This window comes from Strix uralensis, chromosome 5, assembly GCF_047716275.1.
Source record: "Strix uralensis isolate ZFMK-TIS-50842 chromosome 5, bStrUra1, whole genome shotgun sequence".
In the NCBI taxonomy this organism is placed as follows: domain Eukaryota; kingdom Metazoa; phylum Chordata; class Aves; order Strigiformes; family Strigidae; genus Strix; species Strix uralensis.
In genome coordinates this window covers 84,258,660-84,276,360 of record NC_133976.1, presented here as the reverse complement: position 1 = coordinate 84,276,360, position 17,701 = coordinate 84,258,660, and the positions used below count along the sequence as shown (strand labels likewise).

The following is a 17,701-nucleotide window of genomic DNA, read 5'->3' as shown; positions in this document are numbered from 1 at the left end:
GACAATGTCCACAGCCTTTCCCTCATCCACTAAGCGAGTCACCTTGTCATAGAATGAGATCGAGTCAACCAGGACCTGCCTTTCATAAATGCATGCTCACTGAGTCTGATCACCTGGTTGTCCTGTACATGCTGTGTGATGGCACTCAGGATGATCTGCTCCATGATCTTCCTGGGCATTGAGGTCCAATTGATAGGCATGTAGTTTCCCAGAACCTCCTGCTGGCCCTTCCTGTAGATGGGTGTCACATTTGCTAAGTTCTAGTCAGCTGGGACCTCCCCAGTTAGCTGGGACTGCAGATAAGTGATTAGAAGTGGCTTGGTGAGCACTTCTCACAGCTCCCTCAGTACCCTTGGGTGGATCCCATCTGGTCCCATAGACTTGTGTATGTCTAAGTGGTGTAGCAGGCCGCTAAGCGCTTCCCCTTGGATAATGGGAGCTTCATTCTGCTCCCCATCCCTGTCTTCCAACTCAGGGGACTGGCTACCCTGAGAACAATTGGTCTTACCATTAAAGACTGAGGCAAAGAAGGTGTTAAGTGCCTTAGCCTTTTCCTCATCCTTTGTCACTATGTTTCCCCTCATATCCAATAAAGGATGGAGATTCTCCTTCGCCCTCCTTTTCTTGTTAATGTATTTATAGAAACATTTTTTTATTGTCTTTTATGGCAGTAGCCGGATTAATTTCTAGTTGGGTTTTGGCCCTTCTAATTTTCCCCCTGCATAACCTCATGATATCCTTGTAGTCCTCCTGAGTTGCCTGCCCCTTCTTCCAAGGGTCATAAACTCTCCTTTTTTTCCTGAGTTCCATCCAAAGCTCTCTGTTCCGCCAGGCTGGTCTTCTTCCCCGCTGTCTTTTGGCACATGGGGACAGCCTGCTCCTGTGCCTTTTCAGCTAAGCTTGTGCAAGACTGAAGGTTGTATAAGTGCAGCTGTTGTACATGTACCTGCTAACATCTACAAACTGCACTGGGACAACAAAGCCTCCCATAGTAGCAGTCCTTGATAAGAACAGTAGCCAGGTTTATATTGTTACCTGTCCTGTTTTGTCTCTATTTGAAGAATCACAGAATCATTCAGGTTGGAAAAGACCCAAGGGATCATCGAGTCCAACCATCAGCCCTACTCTACAAGGTTCTCCCCTACAGTATATCCCTCAACATCTCATCCAAACGACCCTTTAACACATCCAGGGATGGTGACTCCACCCCCTCCCTGGGCAGCCTATTCCACTGTCTAACCACTCTTTCTGTGAAAAATTTTGAAATATTGCAGCATATTTTTGTTGTTGGTTGGTTATTTTTACAATTATTTCTAAAACCAGAAGGATTATGTACTTAAACTCACATAAGCTCAAGGTAGTTCCATTATTTTTTTACCAAGCTGTTTGTCAGGAAAGGTTTCTTTTATATTGTGGGAATGAATTGCCTAGCTGTAAGTTTGGTGATAAAGCTGGGTACCCAGCTGAAGGTAGCACTTCAGAAGGCAGTGCTGTGTCAGCCAACTAACAATAGCTGGCTAGCACTAGCAAGAAGCTCTCAAGCTGATATCATAATTAAATTAATTATGAAGGCAGTAGGTTTCAGAACATCTCATGGGATGCATTACACCAAATGGAGTAGATAGAGGGACCCATAAGAAGAGACTTTGTTGCAGGGGAGAAATTTCCCTTCCAGGAGCAATGCCAAAGGGCTGGGATTTGTCTTGGGTGGCAGTCCCTAGTTCCCCATGCTGCAAACCTGTCCTCTTGGTTCCTAATTGCAGAGAACACCCTGGAAATCAAACTGCATATGGTGGATTATGCCTAGTTTTCTTTAAATCTGTTCTCCACATCTGATAGCCAGTTAATTGACTCTGAAGTTGAATATAACAACACTTATTTTACCTTTGTCCAAGTTTAATTGAGCAGAAAGTAGGATTTCTGGGGTGAGCTAGAAAATACCAAGCCACCTTACTGTCCAGGGGATGACAAACATTCAGTGGGTGCTGGACTTTTCTTAGGGCAAATCAGAGTTGTGTAAGGCTGAGAATCCTCAGGATCTGTGAGGTTGTGCTTTAGCACAGGCTGGTTTAAGATGGTTAACACTGAATAATATGTTGAAGAGGGAAATTTCCACTTGATGTTCATTAGGCAGAACTTATGTGGGATTCAAAGGCAATGAAGAGAGAATAACTCATGGGGTTCACCTGCCAGCTTGTAACACTTAACCTTTCGCCATCCTTTGTCAGTGGATTTCCAGTGTAGGCCCAGCACCTGAATTTTGCTCTGGACAAGGAGGTCTCTGCTGACCTTGTTTGCTGTGGGACTGTCTCTGAGTCTTCTCATATGAAAGAATTTCTTTGCAAGCTCTGTAGAGTCAGAGCCTCCCTTGTGTTTGCAGAGAATCTGGCATAAAAGGATACTAAATCCCAGTTGTGGCATCTGAATACTGCCTTCCTGGAAATGAAAACCCACAACTTACCAAAATATTTTAAGATATTGATATGTTTAAATAGCCTCTCTTTGTAGTAGAAGGGTGGGCAAGCCAGACTTTCACATTGTTCTGTAAGGACTTTGGATGTAGCTATTGTAACTATAGAATTATTTTTAACTTTATGCTAGTTAATTAAGATAATGGTTTAAAGTCCAGCATAAATTCTACCCTTGGAAGAGCTCCAACAGACATTATCTTCTAGGTCTTTGTTCTGATAATGTCTTTTCACTTTAATGTTAGAATAACATTGGTATTCAAGGCTGCCCAACAAAGGGATTGACACTTTTTGGGGGCTGTGTTCAAGGAGGTCATTGTGAAGAAGGCTTTCAGACACTGTTGCCTTCATAAAACCATACTGTAATGCTCTAAAAACACCAGTAGAGAGACAAAGAGGGGGCTCACAATCTGCCAAGACACAACTGTGGCACACAGACTGAGAACGAGGCACCTCTGCAGAAGAAGAGCTGAGCAGCAGTGAGAGTCCAACAAATCTGGTTGCAAATTTTGATTTTTCAACTCTGTAAAAACACCTGCATTCTGCAACCAGCTCCACTGGGCTAAGTAAAAAGGGCTTTAAAGTATCTTACGCTGCAAGCTCCTGCATCGGGGTAAAGAGGCGACATGTCCTAGTGTATGAAGTATGTGACTAATACTGGCTAATCCTGAGTGTCTTTCCCAGCTCTCCCAGTCTTAGGCACTAGTACTTCCACTTTCTGTGCCTTGGTTTCCCCGTGGTATGAAGAGGGAAACTTAATTCCTACATAAAAGAGAGCATGGGTTGCTGTTTAAAATGGTTAGTGCTGCTAGCACCCATTGCTTAGGTACTAGGTATGACCTGGCCTGCGGGGAGCTCAAGTGACTATGCTGAATTTCCAGGGCTACTGAGGTGTATACTACAGAAGAATCAAATCTGCTTCAAGGCAGAGAGCTGAACCGTTTGCTGACGTCCTCATGACCCTCCACTTGAAACCTTATATAGGCTTTCCCTAAGGCATGAATTTCAGCTCTTGAGTGCGATTTATACCATATTTCCCAGATTTTGTTAGTGCCTCTGTTACTACTGGTAATGACTTACAGGAATAAACAGTGAGATAAGCATCTCGCCCGTGCTTTCTGGTCTGCAGAGAACTTGTACCTTGTGCAACCTGCTCCCCTGGGCTGCTCTTCCCCCTCAGTGGCATAGAGGTGACGGGCAGGATTTTGCTCGCAACTGGCATGGGGGTGATTAATGGCTCTCTGCATTTTTCAGGAGAATGCTCTGTCACCGGCCAGTCCCATTTCAAAAGCTTTGACAACAAGTATTTCACCTTCAGCGGGATTTGTCAGTACTTATTTGCCAAGGACTGCGTGGAAAATTCCTTTTCTGTGATCATCGAGACCGTGCAGGTAACAGCAGCCTTGGCTGGCGCCTGTGGGCCTCTGCACATGCTCTTGAGAGAGCGGGAAGGGCTGTGGGAGTACGATATGAATTGCAGATGCACAGGCCAACAGAAGTAATTTTCCTATGAAATAATTAGTTTAAACAACAGATGCAGTCTTTCTCCTTAGTTAATAAGTGTTTTGCTTCTCCTTGCTGCTGTTCCCAGGAGCCTACCTGGAGATTGAGATTCGTAATGAGATTTGGAGAACGAGCCCTTGCTGCCTCTTTGCCAGCTGAGCAAACAAATGCAGACGGGGTGCACCTCTCACAAAGCACCCTGAAGGACGGTGCCTTGCTAATGCCTGGGGAAAAGACATTTCCTCAGACACTGAGTAGGGTGCGCTGGCAGAGTAGTACCTTGGGTTGCTTTCCATTAAAGTCATATTGGCTGGTGATTTCTGTTGCTCACTAGCTGGTCATCAGCTCCAGACTTCCTTCGCTGTCTCTGCTGATGGATGTGAGAGAGGCAGCTGGAGAGATGCAGGAAAGGGAGCCAGGCCAGTGCGGGAGGGAAGGAGACCCTGGAGGGAGTGTCACGGGGAGGTTAACCCGGTCGTGAAATTAATCGACCAGTTGCGCATGGGAATAGGTGAACTAACCCGCAGACTGAAAAGGGTACTGATTCAAGCAGAGAGGAAGAAAAGGGACAGGGACAGAGGAACAGGGAGAGGTACGATGGAGTCAGGAGATTGACAGGAGTGAAGGGGAGTATCCTCCTGCCTTGCAGGACACGAGCAACAGAGAAGTCACAGGCGTTGGAGAAACGGGGTGTGACGGTTGGTTGTATGCACCATCAACGTCTGTAACCTGCGTTAGAAAGCTCTGATAATGCAGCTCGGAGGTCATTTGTGCTTGGGAACTTGCAGAACGGGTTTCCACTGAAACTTCCCTTGCGAAACCAGGGAGGAGACCAAGGGGGCCTGCAATCCCTGTTCGTCATCTGCATAACCTGCAGCCAGGGAAAATAAATAGCACAAGAGTCTAGGGCAGTGTGAACCACACGTCAGCTGTTTCCCAGGCCAATGGGCCGTGCGGGGCAGCGTGTCCTTCCTGCCCCTGCCGCAGCTGGTGGGGATGGACGCTGGTCGTTGGCATGGGCCGCTCCCGGGGGTCTGGTGTAATGCCTGCCGATTGCTTTCCAGGCTCTGAGACAGATGAGGAGCTGTGGTTAGCTCCCTGGTGTGTGATTAGAGGGATAATGGAAGAAAGGCTGCCAGCCTGGTGTTTGCGGGATGCAGAAACTAGGTCCATAAAACCATCGAGACACTTAACACCTCCCGAATTAGATGCCGAAATGCTTTCTGGGAGCCTGGGACTAAGTTGCCAGTAAAGTGAAAGCTTGAGGTTTGAGGCAAATTTTCCCTTCTCTGCAGTGTGCAGATGATCCTGATGCCGTGTGCACGCGCTCAGCTTCTGTCCGAATCCAGGATATGGACAACAGCCTCATTAAAATGAAGCACGGAGGAGGAATTTCACTGAATGGGCAAGACATACAGATCCCTTTGCTACAAGGTGTGTTCTCATGGGCCAGCCACTGAAGGGGTCCTCCTTACTAGTGTTTTCTGGCCTGCCTTAGCTCAGTTCAATCAAAAAGTATTCTCAATATCAAATTTGCACTTGCAGCCTTTTCTAGAAGCTGTCATTTCAGCTTCTCTCCATGCAGCTGACACATCTTGGCTCAGCTCCTCTAAAGTTAAGCTGGCCTGGATTTGTGAGATGTGATCCTGAAAATCACTGTTGCTCTATGCTTTTTATAATTATTTTTTACCCAGAAGCTTGAAATCCCTCTGGTTATCTTGCAAAATGTCACAGTTAATGCCTGAGGTTTTGCAGAATGCACAGATATCCTCTTCTAGGGCTTCCGAGTGTCTGAAAGCAGAGCCTATGGACAAGTTCATGCAGATGTAAACTGCTGAGCAGGCACCAAGCTTGGGAAGTGGGCACTGCTGGCACCCCTTGCTTTGGCAGACCTGCATGCCCCCTGCTCTGTAGCAGCCACTCTGGCCTGTTCAGCACGACACAGCAGTCCCAGGCAGTGGAACACCCTACATCCTGGCTTGACTGACTGACACTTTGTGGTTGTCTTAAGGTGCCCTCCATATCCAGCGCACAGTGAGGACTTCAGTTCGCCTTACCTATGGGGAAGATTTGCAGATTGACTGGGATGGTCATGGTGAACTCCTAGTGAAGGTATTCTTGCTTTCCATCTGTTTTATTTCTGCCTTTTTGCCCCCTCTCTCATCCCACCCAAACGTGTACAAAGATTTTCTTGTCTGAAGTGAGAAATTGCTTTGTGTTGCATGTTAGAAATTCCATTCTCTTTGACTACCCCCGGAGAGATATACAGGTCCTTTTGTATTCCAGAAACAAATGTTTTCATCCTACAGCAGCTTGGTATTTTTTTTTCTCTCTTTTTTTGTGCAGTGACAGCCATTATTAACCATGAATAGTTTTGTGTTTTGTTCAGCAGATACCCTCCAAACTGGATTTTTACTTTCATTTGCTTTGACTGTTTGGTCTAAAGCAATGGATTTGTATGACTTAAAATAAGGGAAGAACATGGCTCCAGGGACACAGTTACTCATAATTTCCAGGAAAAATCAATTATCTCATAGAAGATATGTTGCATGCTCCTTCTACTGTGAGGAATGTTTAAAGTCACCCTTAATTAACAATTAGGGTTTGTCTGTGTTGCAGACAGCAGCAGAGTGTAGCAATACCCAGACGAGGTTTAAAAGGAATGAGCTGTAAGGAAAGAAGTCTAGCTGCAACAACAGAATGCTTTACATAAATCACTTTTTGTGTCTGTGTTATAAGCTGCAGAATGTTTTGCAGTGCAGAAAACCCTCTGAGGGAAGAGGCGAAGATTATTTACTGTGGAATAGTCTCCTGATAGCTGATAAACCATCACAGCTTCACCAGCTAAGCCATCTGTAGCCCTCTTTGCTCATACAAGAGGCTGTTTTCTTTCGATTGATAGGTCTCAGGGACTTCAAGTGTTGTCACTGAAGGTGTATTCACTCCCTCAGGAGCATGACTCTGCCTGTAGTGTTGCTTCCTGGTGTCATGACCTGCAGGCTACAGGTGCTAAGTCAGGGTGATGTGCTCCTGAATGATGCTGGGTGACTGTGGACCCATGTGCTCCTGCCATATTTGCATGGATGGGTGCTTAAGCACAGCCCTGAACTTGAGCCCCGCTTGTAATAGGGGATCTGCAGCTGGGCCCTGTGTGGTTTTGCTCAGTGAGAAGAGTTTTGCCAAGAAACCCAGTCTTCCTGGTGTTTTCTGCTGAGCAGTGAGCGCTGCCTCTCTGAACCATGGCGTTGTTTTTGCACTCTCCTCGCCTGCCTCAAAATCTGGCTTAAATGTCATGTCTGGCACTGTGTAAACGTCCATGAAAGCTAGTTCAGAAGTGAGTACCAGAGTTGAAAAGACAACAGAGAAGAAAGGTTGAGAATAACTTTAGACAGCATCCGTGGTTGTTTTGTTGTGTTTCAATCTATTCTGTATCTCCATGCTCCAAGGGTCCTAGAAGTTGTTTAGGGGCTGAGGATAATTCAGTTCAGTCCCTTGGCACATCTCAGAAGTTTTGGCTTTCCTCGGTATTCAAAGTATTTTTCTGCCAGATCAGAGACCCATATAGAGTGACAAATTCTTTCTTACAGTTAAAACAAATCTAATTTTCTGCTCTAGATCCTCTACCCATAAAAGCAGTGGAAGTTTCTCCAATTGTCTGCATTTATTCAGTTCCGCTCCGAGCTCTTTCTCTCACTGGGTATCTAAAGCATCTTTTTAATTGCTTTTGGAGAGTTAATTTATGCTGGATTTGTAGACTGACCCGTTGCCAAGTATTTCTGACAATTGGGGGAAGTGATACACTTCCATTACCTTGGCCAGACTTCTGGTAAAAATTCTTTCTGTTTCTCAAGAAGGCTCCCCTTTCTCTGACCACTTGATATTTGTGATTCGAGCTTCCACTCAAAAACACATCAGAATTTGGATTTGTATGAGTCATTGTCTGTCTGCAACGTACGTGGAAAAATTAGCTTCCTTGGCCATTGGAGTAATAAGGATATGTATCCTCTAATAATTCATGGCTGTTCCTTTCAATGTTCTATATTTACTCTCTGACCACTGTGTTCAAAGGGAGGGTAGTTTTAGGTTATATTTTGGAGAATGTTTTTAGTTATACAGAAAACCAGTTTTCTTCAAAAAAGTGTTTTTCTAGCTTTCTTGGTTCTCTTTCACTGGTTACTCCTGCCAATCTCTATTAAATGCATACAGAGTGCTACTGTAGCATTAAAGCACCAAGTCAGCTCCCGAGGACAGCTGGTAGTACTTCTGATGTACCAGATCTTTACTTCTAATAGAAAAGGAAAGTTCCTACTAGAATAAAAGATATTGGCGCCTTTGTGTGACAGATGTTGCTTAGGAGATTTCCCCCTGTTTACCTGTAGAGTTTAGGGTCCCATTTCAGCTGTCCCTTGATTTACAGCAAGAATAAGGCGGGGTGAAAAGTACATCTGCGATGTGGGTTGTTTGCAATTCTGCTTTCAGTGCATCATACGTTTCTGTAGCTCTAATGGGAGGTAACATAGCTTTAGGAGTAGTAATCTCTTCCTTATTTTATTAATGATCCTTAATGTTGAGGGAAATAACTCCTCCAACGTTGCCTCTGTTTTGTGACAAAACAATCTGTTTAAATTTTCTTCATCTTCAAATTTTCTTTTAAAATGTGAAATGGTTTCAGGTGCAGTATCTCTTCCCAAATTACCACTGCTGATATATTCATCTCACTATATTAAAAAAATGCAACCCCCACTGTTGCCCGGCTCATTTATATGAATGAAGAAGAAAAATAGGGGGAGACTAAACTAGAGTGCTGCTCAAGGCACGAAAGTAAGCCATTTTTACCTTAGTCACCTTCAGTTACCATCTGAAATTATCACTGGACTGTGCAAAAATTGTCCTGCTGCTACTAATAGTGGTATTTTTATTAGAAGTTTAAAAACATAGTACAATGAAATTGTGTCTATAGTATTTTAATGTGTATTTGAGCATTTCCTTGGTTATTAAATTGTGTATGGTTCATTCTTTAAAAAATCTTGCTATACAGTGGTGACTTATTCTGAAGAATGACCAGGCTAATGCTGTGTTCCTTAGGTGTCTCCAGTCTATTCTGAAAGGATGTGCGGGCTGTGTGGAAATTACAATGGTAACCAAGGGGATGATTTTCTTACACCGTCTGGCATGGTGGAAGCTCTTCTGGAAGATTTTGGAAACTCCTGGAAGCTCCACGCAGACTGTCAAGACTTGTTAAAACAAGACAGTGACCCCTGCAATCTCAATCCTCGTTTAGGTACTGGACTCCATCCAAAATTAACACATATAGTAAACTGTGATCTTCCATTTTACATAACAATAAAAAAATAAAAATAAATAAAAGAAAAATAAAGAAAAAGAGAAGAAGCTGGTGTTGCTTACATTACCAGTGAGGTGGCTGTAATCTGATTAAAAAAAACAAATAAACAACCAAAAAAGCTCAGAGACAGATACTGATTGATGCAGGCTTCCTAAGGAAAATGTTAAGCTTTGTGAAAATTGAAAACAAAAATCAGTAATGTGGGATCATGCTGCTGTTCAGTCTGGACCACAGTCAGACCATCACAGCCACAGCACAAACTTGTGCCACTGAAACTACTCTTCCAAGTGATAACTATACTATGTTTATCCTCTAGGTGGACAGAACACCTGTCATCTTCACCCCTCTGTCCTTACACCTTAACCACTTTTCCTGATCCTTTGTCTCCCTTCTTATACTGCATCCCAACAGACAGCTTTCCTCTTTCCCTCCATACTGCTTGGCTGTCCTGTTTGGACACAGGGAGAAATTCTCAGAGTGATTTTCTTGTCCCAGGTGTTACAGCAACCCCTGTTTTCTGGGAGAAGCAAGCACCCAGAAAATCTTATGGATGTAGATCAGAGCAGGCACTGGTGATTCATGAGTGTAATGCAGCCTAGAAGGTTTAATTCTGAAAATATAAAAAAAAACAGCAGAAGCCCTGCAAAAGGAAGTACAGCACCAGAAATAGTGGTAACAGAATATAAAAGCATTGCTTTTCCTTGATTTGTTTTACTAGTGAAACATTATTCTTTTAGTGGAGCTCATGACCTATGAGCTATGATGCTATCTGTGCCGACTTGATCTTATTTTATTCTCCTGTGTGTTTTTTTCTTTGTTTTTTTTTTTTTTTTCTTTTTCTTTTTCTTTCAGAAGAAAAAGAAACTGCTTACTGTGGCTCTTGTAGCTTTTCTTGAAAGCCACTGATTGATTCAGTGCAAGCATATCATTTTTCTCTTTTTAGCCAAGTACGCTGAGGACTCCTGCTCAGTTCTGATGACTTCTGCATTTGAACCCTGTCACCACGAAGTCAGTCCCACTCCCTATGTGAAGAACTGCCGCTTTGACGTTTGCTCCTGCTCCAACGACAAGGATTGTCTGTGCTCTGCTATTGCTAATTACGCGGCAGCCTGTGCTAGGAAGAACATCCTGGTCCAGTGGAGACAACCTGACTTCTGCTGTAAGTGAAAGGCTCCTAAAACCTGTTTAGTTTCCTTGTCTCGAAGGAACTTCTTGGTGATGTCAGATGAGAAATCTAGAATGAGATGATTTCTACAAGGTGCCAAATATTTCTTATGGCAAATGATGAGTGAGTATATTTTTCCTCCACTCTAGAAGGGTGCAAAAACTGTTCACAGAGACTGCTTAACACTGGGGGAGAGAAGCAGTTGTCTGACATACATACCTCAGCAGAGCTTTTGGCTGGATTTCCATTTTCAGCTGTATTTAAGTTTCAGCTACTCACGTGGAAACTTTCTGAATATCTCAGGGTAGGAATCTCCAAGTGATATGTAGCAGTGTATGAATTACTCTTTTTTTGTACCTCCTTCTTTCAAGGCCCAAGCTTCCCAGCTCCTGATCTCATCAGTGACTGCTGACTTTAGCTGAAGTTGAGGGTATGGAGGAAGCACAAAGGCAGGTACTCAGTCAAGTGGTATCACAGAACAGAGTCATACAAGTATAGACAAATTCATATCAGAAGGGACCTCTGGCAATCTCTGGTACCGCCCCTGCTCATAGCAGGACTAATTTACAGTAGATTGCCTGGGGTCTTGTCTGGACAACTTTTGAATACCTCCAAGGATGAAGATCCCACAACGTCTCTGGCATCTCTCTCTTAGCAGTTGGATTATCACCCTATTCGTGCAGAGGTCTGAGATGTATGTCAGATCTCATTTCATGTTCACCCACTAGCTCAAGGGTGTATATCATTTTTCTAACCACATGTGAGCTCCTTTCCTTCTCCTTGTAAATTCTAGTATGATGTGTCAGCTGGTTCAAGATGAGATCCTGAACCTTGATCAACAGGCTGTGGGTGGCACCACTGAGCTAGGCAAAAAAGAGCTTTGTCTGTGACATTTTGTGTAGACATTTAACTCCTATGAGAGTCAGCAAGAGTTGAGTTTTGAATTCCCTTGAGGATATTTTGCAGGATGCCACCTGTAATAAACGGCAACCCTGGTTCAAAAGCTTACAGTGTAAAAGATGAAGATGTTGCAAGAGGATAGAATGAAAATTCAGACTGCAGGTTTTGGTTTACAGAGGTGGGGTAACAGAAGGAATAGGATGTTTTTACATAGATCAGTTCAGTACAAGATTAACAGCCAAACTGCTAAGAAGCTGGAGCAGAAACAGCCAACATCTTTTATTTCTTTTCTTTCTCTGTTACGTCAATGTGGTAGGAAAAAAATCCATTGCAATGGAATTTTGATGGAACATCTCCATAAATATTTGTGAAATGGATGTTTTTCCATTTTCCTGAGCAACTTTGCTATTAAGGAAAGAAGACAATTGAAAATTTTTGGGAAAAGCATGTGTGCTTGGCAGCCTTCCAGATCTGTTCTGCTACTTCTTCCCAAGCAGGGGGTGGGAAAAACATTTATAAACTGACTGTGTGGAAACTGAAAGAGAGATAGAAAGAGAGATCATTGGCCTTCCACCTAGTAGGGTCTGTACTTGTAAGGTCAGTGACTACAGCTTCTCCAGGCTGGAGAGTATTTACTGCATATGAGAACAAAACCAATTTATGTTAAACTGCTGTATGGTTTCATAATATTTTACCTAATTTATGTAAATGTTCAGATAGTAGAACAGTAATGTAATAAAAATCCTTTTAAAAATGTGCAGGTCTGAAGGCTGAAAGAAAGAGCAGCGATAATGCACCATCGTTCTTTCTGTAATTGAAAAAGTCAATTTTCACAATTAATCTTTAATAGTGCAGAGCTGCTTCCTCCTTTCTGTGCATTACAGAGCGCTTTATGCTCTCATAAAGTGACGATTTCCCTGATTGCAGATCCATCAGCCCCCATTAAATAATCCTGATGCCCTAGACATCTCCTGTCACATGAAGGAGAACAATCCCTCTTTTAATGGGCTTGAGATGTGAATGTGCAGGTTGCGTAATTTGTGTTGATGGCCCAGTGCACTGAACACGTGCTCCGCTCCTGCCTTGGTCAACAGAGATTCAGTTTCTTGGGAAATGACTTGACAGAACCGGTTTGCTTGATTTGAAGTGGATAAGCAGCAGGGAGGTAAGTCATTAGCGTAGCACAGCATTTCTGCTGCGTATCAAGCTAGTAAGTGCATTCATCTCCCACGTCTTTGAAATTATTTCAGTTGCAGTTTGATTGTTTAGGAGCTAACTTGTACCCTTGCAGCCCACCATGAATAAACAACAGAGCCAATCCCTTCGTGCTGCATGGAAGGAGCAGATAGACTGTACTGTGAAGGGCTGTCTGTCCTGCACATGCGTGTAAAAAACTGCTTGGATGACTGGGCCCAAACAGTGGTGATGGGTGGAGTTAAATCCAGTTGGTGGCCGGTCACAAGTGGTGTTCTCCAAGGGCTCAGTATTGGGTTCAGTTCTATTTCATATCTTTATCAGTGATTTGGATGAGGGAATCAATTGCACCCTCAGTAAGTTTACAGATGACACCCAGTTGGGTGGGAGTGTTGACCTGCTTGAGGGTAGAAGAGCTCTACAGAGGGATCTGGACAGGCTGGAGTGATGGGCCAAGGCCAATTGTATGAGGTTCAACAAGGCTCAGTGCTGGGTTCTGCACTTGGGTCACAACAACCCCAAGCAATGCTGCAATCTTGGGGAAGAGTGACTGGAAAGCTGCCTGGTGGGAAAGGACCTGGGGGTGTTGGTCGACAGCTGGCTGAATATGAGCCAGCAGTGTGCCCAGGTGGCCAGTAGCATCCTGGCTTGTATCAGAAATAGTGTGGTCAGCAGGACTAGGGAACTGATTGTCCCTCCGCACTCGGCACTGGTGAGGCTGCACCTCAAATACTGTGTTCAGTTTTGGGCCCCTCAGTACGAGAATGACATCGAGGTGCTGGAGCACGTCCAAAGAAGGACAATGAAGGTGGTGAAGGGTCTAGAGAACAAGACCTATGAAGAGTGGCTGAGGGAACTGGGATTGTTTAGTCTGGAGAAAAGGAGGCTGAGGGGAGACCTTATCACTCTCTACAACTACCTGAGGTTGTAGCGATGTGGGTGTTGGTCTGTTCTGCCAAATAACAAGTGATAGGACAAGAGGAAACAGCCTCAAGTTGCACCAGGGGAGGCTTAGATTGGATATTAGGAAAAATTTCTTCATCAAAACGGTTTTCAAGCATTGGAACAGGCTGCCCAGGGAAGTGGTTGAGTCACCATCCCTGGAGGTATTTGAAAGATGTGGAGATGTGGTGCTTAGGGACATGGTTGAATCGTGGACTTGGTAGTGTTAGGTTTACAGTTGGACTTGGTGATCTTAAGGGCCTTTTCCAACCTAAATGATTCTATGATTGTCTTGTATGTGTGTATGTATATATATATATATATATATAATTTTGCAGCAAAGGGCAATCAGTCAACAGCTCCCTAGATCTTTCTTCAGGTTTTAGGACCTGTTGATGAGCCTACTATTTTCCTTAATGTGAAGGTGCTGGGGTAGTTTATTGTCTTTGCATGGCTTCTGTGAGTGGATTTGTATGGGATAAATCCAGGAGTGCTGGAGTGGTCAGTAGGGAATTAAGGGCAGCTGGTGCTGGTGGAGTAGCTGTGTTAAATTTAATTCTGACAGGGTGCATCTTCACCCAGAGCTCCTGACCTCGGTGAGATTGTGTTTTCACTTTGTACTACCTGAGAAACCGAGCAGGTTTTATGTCTCTTTCACTCTGGATTGAAAACTCACCCACAAGAAGTTGGATGAAATGTCTGATGGATACACATTTTTCCAGTGCTTTCCCACTACTTCCTATCTTATCCTTGGGACAGGCTGAGCTTCAGAGCACAACTGTTTCAGTTTTATAACAGGTATCCATAGACAGTAGATGCACCTTGCCTTTTCCTCTCATTTTCCTGGTAATAATGGGATGGGGTTTTTTTAGTGGCAGTGTATTAGAAAGTGTACAAACAGTCCCTTCCTAGGTCAGTTGTCTTGCCTTTTTGCTGTTAAAAACAGATGTTGCTGGGAGGTGATGGGTAGGATAAATGGAAAAATGGGGGGTGTTTCTAAAATCTTAGGAAGTGCATGGACAGATAAGATGAGTTTCAAAGATTTAGCCAAGAAAGGGATCCACTACAAAGTTGTCCCTGTGGATAGGGAGTGTTACCACTGACTAGAAAGTAGGGCAGGATGCTGGGGTCAGTTATCCTGTCCTTATTGAATCTTGAAACTAGTAAACTGGTGTAGCTGCCTGAAATCTGCCAAACCAGTTCCCTGTTTCTAGAGGTTCCTGTGTAGCAAATCATGGTTTTGGCTGAGGCTTCGTGGTTGTCCTGTTTGCATATGCCTTTAGTGGTGAAAGTTACTCTTAAAATGGTTCTCAGCCCTGGGCTGTGCCTGTTCAGTATTTTACTGCAAGATTTACTGCAAAGATTGTGTTTATGTAAATTAGAAGCACTGTTCTGTGAATAGCTGCCAAAGACTCTTATAACTGTGAGTGAATCTATCATCTACTTGTTTCAGAGTTAGGAGATATTTACTGTGACTACTGTGTTGACGAGCACCCATAAATTTCTTAGGCTGTGTTTTGAAATGTACGTTAAATAGTTTCGGCACAAGTCCCAGACTTGGGAGAACTTTGCTCTGAAGAAGGCTTCAAGTCACCTTAGATGCCTCTGGTCTGGATCCTCAAGTTAGGGGCTTACGTTCCTCTGTATGGCACTTCAGGTGCCTCAACAGAAGTTGGGGAGATGTTGGTGCAACCATGCCTCTCTTCAGTAAGTAGAAGTAATTCCTCATTTCATAAGAATTTTGTGAAGGTAAGCATTAGACGTTGATTAGTATGTAGGCCTTGCTTTGTTAGCCTCAGTGTTAGTTCAGCCCTACTAGCAGCTGGGTGAGGCTGTAGCCTTGCTATAGTTTTTCTTTTCCTACCATTGCTGCTACAGTTCCCAGGGGTGTGTGCTCACAGAAGAGAGGGTAGGGATTATCAAATCATTCTGCAGGGATGACAAGAGGAAGAGCTTTCTCTGTAAGCCCTTGATCTCGGTTTTAACACAGTACAAATATGCCAACTTTTATTTGCAGCTGCTTCTCTCGCTCTGCTGAACATCCTACCTTATCACCTTAGGACTCTGGCCATTTGCTTTGGAAGGCTGCTACAAACGACAGGTTTTGTAAATCCTGGTTATCAGGAGGCCTCTTAAAAGCCCTTGATTAACACTAGTTTTCCAGTCTTCTGAAATGTGTTGTCATAGCTGCCATCTAGTGCCGATGCTGATGTATGCAGAGGAGATTGCCTCAAAATCAGCACTGTAGAACTAAGTAAAAGTTTTATAAACAAAGAAGCCAAAATGTCTCCGAAGACCATAATTAGGTCTCTATAAAAATGAATTAATCATAAAAAATGATGGAACTGGGGTTGTTTAGAGAAGAGGAGGCTGAGGGGAGACCTCATCACCCTCTACAACTCCCTGAGAGGAGGGTGCAGAGAGGGGGGATGAGTCTCTTGAACCAAGGAACAAGTGCCAGGACAAGAGGGAATGGCCTCAAGCTGCGCCAGGGCAGGGTCAGACTGGCTCTTAGGAAGGATTTCTTTCCAAAGGGGTTGTTGGGTGTTGGAATGGGCTGCCCAGGGCAGTGGTGGAGTCCCCATCCCTGGAGGGGTTGAAGAGTCGGGTTGACCCAGCGCTGAGGGATCTGGTGGAGTTGAGAATGGTCAGTGTGAGGTTAATGGTTGGACTGGAGGATCTTCAAGGTCTTTTCCAACCGAGATGATTGTGTGAAAAATCGTTGGTACCCAAGGTTTGGCTCCACCATCACTACTTCATTATTTGCACCTGTTTCCACAGAAATGACTGAGAGCTGCTGGGATGCGAGGCTTTAAACTACTGCAGCACCTGCTTATCATGGCAGAAACATAAGTTTCTACTTATTTTGACCAAATTGTGCCTAACCAAGTTGCCAAGGAAGAGAAGTGTGAATGTGTACGTGACACCTGTAATGCTCCTAACTTGTAGATCCAAGTAATAACGGAGGTTGGACAGAGCCCGTGTTTTTCATTCTGGATGAAATGTTGTTGATGGATTTCCATTGCAGGGGTTGCAATCCAGTCCTGACATTTATTGGGAGCTGCACATAATAAGGTTTTGCTTTTGTATATATAAGCAGTGCCCTAGGCCTCACTGGTGCTGCAGAGTTAAGGAGAGACAGAATAATACAGGCCTCCATCGATGTGTAAATTAAGTAAATACATTTTAATCCCCAGTTTCCCAGTCTGGTTTAGGCAGCTTTTCCTTTAGTTGGCTTTGGATGAAATTCCAGTCTCCCTGATGTGTACATCATTCAACAGCAATGACCTGTCCTAAAGACCAAGTGTACCAGCAGTGTGGGATGCCGTGCAACCAGACCTGCAGATCTCTGTCCTACCCGGATGAGGACTGTGATGATCTCTGCATGGAAGGATGCTACTGTCCACCCGGGCACTACCTGGATGAACACGAGCAGTGCGTGCCAAAGTCCCGCTGCCCTTGTTACTATGATGGTGAGATCTTCCAGCCAGAGGATGTCTTTTCTGATCATTACACCATGTGGTAAGTGCAATGTTCATAACTCATCCCTACACGCTGTGACTCAAATTTACGGATAGTCCGAGTGGTTAACTGCTTCAGTTCCTATACCTCCACTGAAATTAGTTTAAAAGAGGGCAAGATTTTGCCTCCAACAAACCAAACGGTGAGTTTTACTGTTACATCTCTATCCATATAATTTCAAATGCCACCTTAGAAAACAATACTAAGCCTTGTTCCATGAAGAGTTCCTGCCAGTTTGAAATGGACTTTAATTGCTGACAATAGGTACTTTGAAGGCTTTAAAATTGTCACTTTAATGTACTGAGATACGTTTCTTAAATGTTAAAGCCTAATTACCTCTGTCAAAGATACAAATATTAAAAAGCGCTTCTAATTGTTAAATTGAGTAGCGGTACATTGAGAGTAGGAATGTAATTGCTGGGTGGCTCCTGGCAAGCCCAGTTTTGGGAACAGTGTCTTCTCCTTTTCTCTTCTAACACAAAAGTCATAAGTTGCAGGCACTAATTGGCCCCTTACATCTCTCCACAGCAGACCTGACTATTAACTTGCCCAGTTTTATGCCTGTGCAGACGCACTGGATTCAGTGGGACAGGGCTAGCGTCAGCTGGGTTACCATGATAGTATAGCACTGCAACTATTTTAAGGAAGGTTTGTCTTTAAGCT

General features: G+C 43.9%; 1 protein-coding gene across 1 annotated transcript in view; it reads left to right on the top strand.

The window, feature by feature from the left end:
• Positions 1-17,701, top strand: part of VWF (von Willebrand factor) — a 146,900-nt gene that overhangs the window by 29,921 nt on the left and 99,278 nt on the right. Inside the window, exons 11-16 of the mRNA XM_074872045.1 lie at positions 3,723-3,859; positions 5,267-5,405; positions 5,983-6,083; positions 9,057-9,252; positions 10,259-10,474; positions 16,798-17,038. Of these exons, the coding sequence (XP_074728146.1) occupies positions 3,723-3,859; positions 5,267-5,405; positions 5,983-6,083; positions 9,057-9,252; positions 10,259-10,474; positions 16,798-17,038 (1,030 nt within the window). The remainder of the gene's footprint in view (positions 1-3,722; positions 3,860-5,266; positions 5,406-5,982; positions 6,084-9,056; positions 9,253-10,258; positions 10,475-16,797; positions 17,039-17,701) is intronic.